The following is a 10891-nucleotide window of genomic DNA, read 5'->3' on the forward strand; positions in this document are numbered from 1 at the left end:
TTAAGAGGGGAGTGGATATGTTCATGGAGGAGAGGGCTATTCATGGCTACTACTCAAAATGGGTCCTAATCATGATGCATACTTAATCTCTCTAGGATCAGAGGAGCATGCCTATTACATTAGGTGCTGTGGAGCACAGGCAGGACAGATGCTGCTGCAGTCGTCTTGCTTGTGGGCTTCCTGGAGGCACCTGCTTGGCCACAGTGTGAACAGACTGCTGGGCTTGATGGGCCTGACTCTGATCCAGCAGGGCTTTTCTTACATTCTTATGTGGTGATGGCTGCCAACTTGGAAGGCTTTGAGAGGGAAGTGGACATGTTCATGGAGGAGAGGGCTATCCATGGCTACTAGTCAAAATGGATGCTGGTCATGATGCATCCCTATTCTCTCCAGGATCAGAGGAGCAGGTCTGTTCTGTGAGGTGCTGTGGAGCACAGGCAGGACAATGCTGCTGCCGTCGTCTTGCTTGTGGGCTTCCTAGAGGTGACCTGGTTGGCCGCTGCGTGAACGGACTGCTGGACTTGATGGACCTTCTGGGCCTGATCCAGCCAGGCCTGTCGACTGTTCTTCTGTTCTTAATGCTGTTCCACTGCTCGGCTGCTTCCAGAGCAGAACTGGGACCTCGCCAGAGGGGGTGGCCGGCTGCTTGTGCCGAGGCTGGGCCCTCCCTGCCTTCGGCCGCAGCCTTCTCTACCCAGCGAGGCATTCCTCCTGGGGTGGGGGAGAGCGATGGGGGCAGGAAGCCAGGCAGGGCAGGAAGCCGGGTGTCGCCCTGGCGGCAGGAAGAGCGGCTTCCTCCTTTGGAGGCGGCCGGACACATCGAGGCTGCAGAAGGGCTGAAGCTGCAGAGGGGGGTGGGGTGGGGCGGGGGTCCGCTCCGAGGCGGTCTGAGATGGAGTCCGGCCAGGCGGGAGAGGGCTCTGAGGCGAAGGCCCCTCTCGGCTGCCCTGCCGGAGATCCTTTTCCGTGGTCATGCTGGGAAGTGGCCCTGGGGCCTGAGCCGCAGGCGGCGTATGTGGAAGTGGTCGGGAAGGTGATGCAAGCAGAGCAGAGAGCAGGAAGAAGAGCTCTTTGGCTCGGGTGGGGGGGTTGGGTTTTTTTTGGGGGGTAAATGCGTACATCCCTCTGGGCTGGCCCACACAACACATTGGCAAGGCGGGTTCCTTTTTCAGTGCAGAAGGTCTGGGATGAACTCATGAAGAGCCAGCCTGGTGTAGTGGTTAAGAGCGGTGGTTTGGAGTGGTGGGCTCTGATCTGGAGAACCGGGTTCGATTCCCCACTGCGGAGGCTAATCTGGTGAGCTGGATTTGTTTCTCCACTCCTACACATGAAGCCAGCTGGGTGACCTTGGGTTAGTCACCGTTCTCTCCCAACTCTCTCAGCCCCACCTACCTCACAGGGTGTCTGTTGTGGGGAGGGGAAGGTGATTGTAAGCCAGTTTGATTCTTCCTTAAGTGGTAGAGAAAGTCAGCATATAAAAACCAACTCTTCTTCTTCTTCTTCTTCTGAATCAGACCCCCCTTGGTCCATCAAAGTCAGTCTTGTCTACTCAGACCGGCAGCGGCTCTCTAGGGTTTCAGGCAGGGGTCTTTCCCATCACCTACTTGCCTAGTCCCTTTAACTGGAGATGCCGGGGATTGAACCTGGGACCTTCTGCATGCCAAGCAGAGGCTGTACCACTGAGCCACAGCCCCTCCCGCCTGCTGTTCATTCGCTGTTTTGGAGTAGGTCTTCCTTGCAGTCCCTTGTCACACATGGGAGCCCCCCCCCCCAGTGGCTTGGCACTCAGAAGGCCTGGGGCTCAGGCCCTGGCCTTTTGGGGCAGCACAATTTGGGAGAGACCCTGGAGGACGGCTGCCGGTTGCAGAAGACGGCAACTTTCCTCCAACAGCTGCACCCCATTGTGGTGGTGGTGGGTGCCCGTTTCATCTCATGTTGCTTTAGGGTGGGGAGACCCATTCCCTGAGCAGAAGCTCCGTTGCACAAGGCTGCTCAGGAAGTCCTGGCTGTTGTTGCAACCCAAACCCTGAGCAGTTCCTTGCAGCCCCAGGAAAAACTTCTCCTTTGTGGCCAGAAGCAGCCCCTCCACAGGGCAACGCTTGGGTGTCGTCAAGGGTGGGAAAGTGCGGCAAAGCACCTGGGCTTCTGGATTTGAACCCAGAGCCTCCCTGGCTGTGGCTGCAACATGTGTCAGGTCGCAGAGATGCCCTTTGGGCGGGCCAGAAGGGTACAGTCATTTGTTTCTCAGTCATCTGTTTTAAATCTATTTGACCACTGAATGGATGAGTTAAAAGGAAGAGATAAAAAAAGAGAAGCAGCGTTCCCCGGAAACGCCTCGGTCTCTCTAGGCATGCTCAGCTCTCTTAGCGCCTGTGGTGTGAAATGCCTGCTAAGTGCCGTCAAGTTGCTTCCCACTGACTTGCGACTCTATGAATTGGTGACCTCCGAAACATCCTGTCGTTCACAGCCTTGTTCAACAGCCAGCGTGGTGTCGTGGTTCAGAGCCGTGATTGGGAGCGGTGGACTCTGATCTGGAGAACCGGGTTCGATTCCCCACTCCTCCACATGAGCAGCGGACGCTAATCTGATGAACTGGGTTGGTTTCCCCACTCCTCCACACGAAGCCAGCTGGGTGACCTTGGGCAAGTCACACTCTCTCAGCCCCACCTACCTCACAGGGAAGGGGAAGGGAAGGAGATTGTAAGCCACTTTGAGACTCCTTAAAGGCAGAGAAAATGCAGGGTTTTAAAAAAACGACTTCATCGAACATCCTTTGCATTGTCGGTTTGAAACATGGCAGATTCTCAGGCTCTCCAAAGGGGTAGAGCCACTCTGTGCAAAGGTGGGTTGTCTGGATGCTGGTGACACTTCCCCTGCCTGCATCTCCCACAGGGCGTAGATAGCCTGAGGCCCCCCCTCCCTCCTTGGCACTGCCCTGGCTGTGATATCAACGGACTGGGAGACTCAGCAGCCAGCACGTGCCTCTGAATCATTCCCCCCCTTCCCCCACCGGCAGCAACGCGTGGCTGTGAGCAGGCCTTTATCTTCCTCCTCTGTCTCCCACCCACTTCCTCTGTCCTCTGGGCAAACCGTCTCTCCCAGTAGCTGCCCCCTGGCTCAACTCTCGCAAGCAGAGTGGCAAAGATTGGTGGGCACGACCCTGCCTGGCTGACTCGAACCGTGTGCCAGAAGAAGAAGAGGAGTAGTTGGAGTTGGTTTCTATATGCCGACTTTCTCTACCACTTAAGGCAGAATCAAACTGGCTTGCAGTCCCCTTCCCTTCCCCTCCCCACAACAGACACCCTGGGAGGTAGGTGGGGCTGAGAGAGCTCTTAATAGAACTGTGACTAGCCCAAGGTCACCCAGCTGGCTTCATGTGGAGGAGTGGGGAAACCAATCCAGTTCACCAGGTTAGCCCCCGCCGCTCATGTGGAGGGGTGAGGAATCGAACCCAGTTCTCCAGATCAGAGTCCACCACTCCAAACCACCGCTCTTAACCACTACACCACGAAAGAGGATAGGGTCCTCTGCCTTTACCTATAGCTCAGCCAGGCAGGATGGGGGAGATCAAAGCCATGCAGCTGGACTGCTGTAATGTACCCTGCCTGGGGCAGCCCTGGAGCGTTAATAGGAGCAGCTGTGGATGAACTTGTGTTGCCCCAGGCAGCCTCCGGAGGAAGCTGCTGAATATTTTAGAGCAAGGAAGAGTCTGCCCTGATACAGATGTGTTGGGCCTCATGCGCCTCTGGGCCTGGCTATCTGCGCACTTACTGTGTCTTGAATGGCACACGGGAGCGACATCAGGGCTGGGGCCGACTGGTTTGTAGCCAGAACCCAACAGAGGGTGACACTGCAGCGTGTTAATGTTCAGAGTATGGAAGCCGCTGCCCGATGAAACACTTGAGTGTAGAATATGAAGCATTTCCAGGACCCGACAATCACAGTAAAAGAAGTAATGCCAACACAGCCTGGAATGCAGAAGCCTTAAGGGAACTGCCACAGCGGGCACTGCAGGGCATGGCTCTCCCTACTGCTGTTTGTAAGGAATTGAGTGCTATTTGTCCAAACATTTATGTTCCACCCTTCCTCTAGGTTCAAGGTGGCTTATGATAATAGTTAAAACCAGTTTAAAAATCAAAAATAAAATAACAAACCCCAAATCTCTCCCCCTCCTGAGGAGGGGCCGTGGCCCAGTGGTAGAGCCTCTGCTTGGCATGCAGAAGGTCCCAGGTTCAATCCCCGGCATCTCCAGTTAAAGGGACCAGGCAAGTAGGTGACGTGAAAGACCCTTGCCTGAGACCCCGGAGAGCTGCTGCCGGTCTGAGTAGAGAAGACTGACTTTGATGGACCGAGGGTCTGATTCAGCATAAGGCAGCTTCATGTGTTCCCCTTAAAAGATGCCTGCCATTCAAACCCCCTTGAAAGCCCTGGCTAACGGGCAATTTTTGCAGCACCTCCTAGAGGTCTCCGAGGAGGGGTCCCCCCCTCACCTCTTCAGGGAGCCCCTTCCACAGAGCGGAGCCACAATGGAAAAGGCCCCGGGCTCCCGTCGATGCTAAAGAGGCCACCCTAAGTGATGGGCTAGCCAACGGTGGCCATATTTGGGGCACAGGGACATGTGGAAGAAGGCAGTCCTTCAAAGATGAGGTAAAGGGCTTGAAAGGTTGTATCCAGGACCCCGAACGGCTTGAAGAAGAAGGAGTTGGTTTTTATATGCCGACTTTCTCTACCACTTAAGGGAGACTCAAACTGGCTTACAATCGCCTTCCCCTTCCCTTCCCCACAACAGACACTCTGTGAGGTAGGTGGGGCTGAGAGAGCTGTGACTAACCCAAGGTCACCCAGCTGGCTTCATGTGGAGGAGTGGGGAAACCAACCCGGTTCCCCAGATTAGAGTCCACCACTCATATGGAGGAGTGGGGAATCAAACCCAGCTCTCCAGGTCAGAGTCCACCGCTCCAAACCACTGCTGTTAACCACTACACCACGCTGTAGAATGAGCAATGAATGGCCCTGAGGGGTCCTGCTGAAACACCTGGGGGGGGGGTGAGCTGGCCCTGCCCAGTCCTCCTGTTCTCCCCCTGACACTGTCTTCCTCCTCTCGCTCTGCAGGTTGTTGAGGCGGCCTCGAGCACAGGAGCCCCCGCCCCTGGTGCCGAGATGCAGAGCATCAAGTGTGTGGTGGTGGGCGACGGAGCCGTGGGCAAGACCTGTCTCCTGATCTGCTACACGACCAACGCCTTCCCCAACGAATACATCCCCACCGTCTTCGACAACTACAGCGCCCAGAACACAGTGGACGGCCGGACTATCAACCTGAACTTGTGGGACACGGCCGGCCAGGAGGAGTACGACCGCCTCCGGACACTCTCCTACCCGCAGACCAACGTCTTCATCATCTGCTTCTCGATCGCCAGCCCCCCCTCCTACGAGAACATCAAGCACAAGTGGTACCCGGAGGTGTGCCACCACTGCCCCGACGTGCCGATCCTCCTGGTGGGCACCAAGAAAGACCTCCGGACCAACCCCGATACCCTGAAGAAGCTGAAGGAGCAGAACCAGGTGCCGGTCACCACCCAACAGGGGGCCAGCCTTTCCAGGCAGATCCATGCCGTCAAGTACCTGGAGTGCTCCGCCCTCAACCAGGAGGGGATCAAAGAGGTCTTCACGGAGGCCGTGAGAGCCGTCCTCAACCCCACACCCGCCAAGCCCAAGAAACCCTGCGTGCTTTTGTGAAGGACGTTCCCCCCCTCCCCCGGCCTCTCCAGCCCCCGCTGGTCTTGGCTGTGCAGGCCGGGAGGGGCTTTGGAGAGAATTGGGCGGCCTTTTCCCCTCCAGGACCGGCAGCTCCCCACCTTGGTCCCCCCCCCAAGTGACATCAAGAAAAAGAAGAAGAGTTAGTTTTTATATGCTGACTTTCTCTACCACTGAAGGGAGACTCAAACCGGCTTACAATCACCTTCCCTTCCCCTCCCCACAATAGACACCCTTGTGAGGTGGGTGAGGCTGAGAGTGTGTGACTAGCGCAAGGTCACCCAGCTGGCTTCATGTGGAGGAGTGGGGAAACAAAACCAGTTCACCAGATTAGCCTCCGCCGCTCATGTGGAGGAGTGGGGAATCAAACCCGGTTCTCCAGATCAGAGTCCACCACTCCAAGGCATTGCGTGACTCCGTTTTCCTGCCTCTCACCTCCCCGCCCTTCAGCCTGTTTTCTTCTCTGCGACAATCGGCTCACCCGGACACCCCAAGTGCTGTTGGAGAAGATATTCATGCTGGATAATAAGTTGGGTTGCCAACTCTGGGTTGGGAAATGCCTGGAGATTGGGGTGGTGGAGCCTGCGGAGGGCAGGGTTTGGGGAAAGGAGGGACCTCAGCAGGGTATAATGCCATACAGCCCACCCTCCAAAGCAGCCGTTTCCTCCAGGGGAACGGATATATGTAGCCTGGAGATGAGCTGTAATTCTGGGAGATCTCCAGGCCCCAGCTGGAGGCTAGCCATGCTATTAATAAGGGATGGCTGAAAAGCCCTCTTCGCACTAATACATGCCTCGTTTGTCTGAGATAAGGCTCTTGCACGGGCAGCACGTGGCCCATGGACTTTCCTTTCTGCTTCGGCCTTCCCTGAGGGCTCCGTGAAACCTCTGGCTTTGTCGGACCTGCCGAGCATGAAGGGTACCCCAGGAAGGCGAAGAGAGGCGGCTAGAGGCAGCGGTCTCTCCCCGTGGGCACAGGCGCTGGGCACCCAAGCAGGGAGCTCCTCTGCCCAGTAATCAGGCCATTGAGATGACCCCGAGCCTCCGGCCAGCAGAACTGAGATGACCGCTGGCTTCGTGAAGGCTGCTGATAAAGAAGCTGCCTTGGGGAACCTTCGGCGGCGCAGGGGGGGGGGAGTTTGTGCTTCTGCAGAGCTCGCTGGACCCAGTGATTTCCCAACCTCTCCCCCCACACGCACACTTCCTTCCTGCCTTTCTCAAAATGGATCCCCGGCTTCTCTCCAACCGCTGTGCCTAAAATACTTTCTTGCTTGAGCCTGGCTCTGTCTGCCGGATTGTTTCCAAAGCGAGAGCTTGGTTTTGAACCTGTGGCTCGTCTGCGCTCCTGGCGGTGCACATGTTCGCCTCTCCCAGAGACGAGGTGGAGAGGTGGGGGCCGTTCCCTTTTGAAAAACGGCAGAGTAGGGGGAGGACATATACAGCGCTGGTCTCTAAGGCTGCGTGTGTAGTTTGCAGAGGGGGGAGAGGATCGGAGTGCCACATCTGCCATTTCAATAAACCGTGTATCCTAAACAAATGTGCATCTCTGGGCTTATTTCCATAATTTCTTCTGCTGTGCAGAGGGGGCTGGGAACAAGGAAACACACACAGACACACACACACACCCTGCCACCCAATGCCCTTCCAGGCTTCACTTAGTATTGTCAGTCCAGGCATGGCCTGATCTGGACAGTTCTATGAGCCAAAAAACGTGCTTTGTCTTTTTAAAAAGACGAGATCTCCCCAGGATCCTGGCTGCCGCAGAGTACGTTCACACATGCAAAACACGAAGAGTCGTGACCACCTCCTTGAACCCTCTGCTTGGTTTCCCTGTCCTCTCAGGGGGCGGGGGGCAGACCCTTGTGCCTTAGCCCCGTGAGCTTGTCCTCCACTCTGACTCCAAGAAGGTCTTTCTGGCTCCTACGTGCAGCTGATATTTTTGCACCCTTCCCTTTGGGCCAAATATCTCCCCCCCCCCCAAGGAACCCTGAGCTCCAGCCCCGGACAGACAGAGGCCTCCCAGAACGAGGCTCCCGAGGGCAGAGTTGGTTCGTGGGGAGGTGGCAAGCGACCACCTCTTGGGACCTCCATGAAAAGTTGGGGGTTGGGGCTGGTGATGCCAACCTCCGGGTAGGGCCTGGAGATCCCCCGGAATTACAGCTCATCTCCAGACTGCAGAGATCAGTTCCTCTGGAGCAAATAGATGCTTTGGGGGGGGGGGTGGACTCGGTGGCTCCACTCCCCAGGCTCAATCCCCAAATGCCCAAGAGTTTCCCAACCTGGATCTGGCAACCCTACCCCCCATCCCTCACCAGTGACCAGGACAGTCCTGGCAACCCTAGCACGGATCCTGCCGTCTCCCCCATGGGGGGGGGGTTTGGCTGCTGCATGCCTCCCCTCCCCAGGGAAGCAAATGAGGCCGTGGCCTGACTCAACTGCTCTCCTGCCTGCATGCTCCCACCCACCCCCAGCAGTCCCTCCTCCTGCCACAAAAGGACTTTGTTCCTTTTCTTTTCCCTAACAAATTTGTGCAGGGAATAAATGAGAAGGGCAAACAAGGCCTGCCGTGGTGTGTGTGTGTGTGTGTGTGTGCTCTCCAACCCTCTACCAAGGCATGCTGAGACACAAGCGTTGCCACCTGCCAGGTGGGGCTTGGAGATCTCCTGCTATTACAACTGATCTCCAGGTAATAGAGATCAGCTCCCCTGGAGCAAATGGTTGCTGTGGAGGGTGGACTCAATGGTGGTCTACTCCACTGAGGTCTCTCCCTTCCCCAGGCTGCACCCCCCAAAGTCTCCAGGTATTTCCCAACCCAGAGCTAGCAGCCCTATGTGCCCCCATGACCCCTCACTCCAGGGAAGAATGGTCCGCTTTGCCTGGGGAATGTTGAGCGCACCACGCTCAGAGGCGGGCCTGGGGGCTGTCAAGCTCGTGGTATGCTAATGGCATAGGTTGCCAACCTCCAGGTAGGAGCTGGAGATCTCCTGAATTACAGCTGATCTCCAGACTACCGAGATAGGTTCCCCTGGAGAAAATGGCTGCTTTGGAGGGTAAACTCCATGGCATTATACCTTGCTAAGAAATATGGGAGGGGGGAGAGGGGCTCCCCCTTAGAGGTCTCTCTCTACATTATCTGTGTCATCTCACTAGCATGGAGTCCTTGTGACTAAGGGACCAAAGACCCGGGCCTAGAGAACTTGGAGAGTCCCTGACTCAACCCCACAGCCTAACAGACTTATCTAGGGAACTCATTGCCACAAGGTGCAGCAACAACCACTTGCCATAAAAAGAGTTTATCGGAGGATTGGACCCATTCATGGAAGATAAATCTGTCCATGGCTGATCGTTCCAGTGGGGAGACGGCAGCAAAACCAAAAAGGAGTCCAGGGGCACCTGGAAGACGGACAAATGCATCCCCCCTGGAAGCTATCAGTGGCGTTTAAAGATAGAGCTTCCATGTTGCAAGGCAGCGTTCTCGGTATTTTACGCCCACCAGGTCAGCATCCCAGAGGCTTCTGGCCATCAGCGCTGGTTCACTGAACCAGATGGGATGGGCCTTTCTCTAAGCAAGCAAGGTCATTCATCTCATGGGTTCCTCCAGGATGCCCGGAACCTCTCTGGCACGGGCGTCAGGCTGCCGCCCATTTATCAGAAACGTCCTGCGTCTCACTTCCGCTCTGCCTGAACGAGGGCTTGGTGAATTCACCCGCTTTGAGCACTTCATTCTCTGGCACAGACAGAGCCACGCCATTCCACCTCACAGCAGCGGCCACAACGTTCGGAACTCACCGAACAAAACCCAAATGCAAGGCGTAGTTGGGAAGGCACCACGCTTTTACCCGTTTGAAACACAGAGACCAGGACGTCTCTTTCATGTGGAGGGAAGAGGAAACCAAACAGGAACACAGAAGGATGTCGTCCCCCCCCCCTCCCAACACTGCATGAGAAACTGCCCCACCCAGTTTGCATTTCTGCCAGTCCAACGCGAGAAGCTCCATCTGGCCTTTAGTGTGGGAACGGCCCAGCCGGCAGCCCCAAGAGAACGGCGTCCGCAGCTGGGATGCTGCGTACATCAAGCACACAAGCATGCCTCTCGCTCCATCCGACGGCGCCAGGGAAGAAATTCTTCTGCCGGAGTGACATCACCCTTTTGGTATTGAACCCCGAGCTGGTCTTCGGTCCTGGGATGGGCTGTCCGGAGCCGGACAAGGGGCACATTCATGACCACAGCGCCAGCACGGGCCAGAGGGCTGCTCCCTCTTGGAAAGGGACAGGGAGGCCCGCCACCCCTTCTCCGCCACAGGCGCATTCCACACAGCCTGAGAAGTTAATTTCTAATTCCTTCTTAAGAGGGAGCGTTTCTAGTTTCCATGGAGGATGCAGCGGATGGCGTGGGGGGGAGCCAGAAACATGCAGGCCATGCCAGACAAAATATGAGAAGCCAGACAAGGCAATGGGGGGGGGGGGTGGCTCAGCGGCAGAGCATCTGCTTGGCATGCAGGTGGCCCCAGGTTCAATCCTCAGCAGCATCTCCAGTTAAAATGGCTCAGGTAGTAGGTGATGTGAAAGACCTCCGCCTGAGACCCTGGAGAGCCATGGAGAGGAGCGGTGCCTCAGTGGTAGAGCTTCTGCTTGGCATGCAGAAGGTCCCAGGTTCAATCCCTGGCATCTCCAGTTAAAGGGACTAGGCAAGTAGGTGATGTGAAAGACCTCCACCTGAGACCCTGGAGAGCCACTGCCAGTCTGAGTAGAGAAGACTGACTTCGATGGACCAAGGCAGCTTCATGTGTTAATTATTTGGAGTGGACTGTGGCTCAGTGGGAGAGTTTATGCTTTGCATGCAGATCCCAGGTTCAATCCCTGGCATCTCCAGTAAGGACCAGGGTCCTCGGGACCCCCTGGTTGCCTTCTCTAACACCAACCGGTAGGCATGCTGCCACTGAACATGGAGGCTCCACTGAGCCATCCTGGCCAATCCCCTATGAACGCATCTCATCCCCTCTGGGTGATGCTGCAGCCAGCCAGCCACTGGCCCAAAAGAAGCGCACAGGCGCATCCCTCCACTGCGCCACCGGTGCCGATGGCCACCTCTGCTCGGACAGCCAGGACCAGAAGGGCCTGCTCCCGTCCCTCCACAC

General features: G+C 56.5%; 1 protein-coding gene across 1 annotated transcript; it reads left to right on the forward strand.

Annotated features, from left to right (window-relative positions):
- Positions 1-5157: 5157 nt before the first annotated feature.
- On the forward strand, positions 5158-5736 carry RHOG (ras homolog family member G). The gene has a single exon (XM_056858280.1). The coding sequence runs from the start codon at positions 5161-5163 to the stop codon at positions 5734-5736; it is 576 nt and encodes a 191-aa protein (XP_056714258.1). The 5' UTR covers positions 5158-5160.
- Positions 5737-10891: the final 5155 nt, after the last annotated feature.

The sequence above is a fragment of the Euleptes europaea genome, chromosome 12, assembly GCF_029931775.1.
Source record: "Euleptes europaea isolate rEulEur1 chromosome 12, rEulEur1.hap1, whole genome shotgun sequence".
NCBI classification, from domain to species: domain Eukaryota; kingdom Metazoa; phylum Chordata; class Lepidosauria; order Squamata; family Sphaerodactylidae; genus Euleptes; species Euleptes europaea.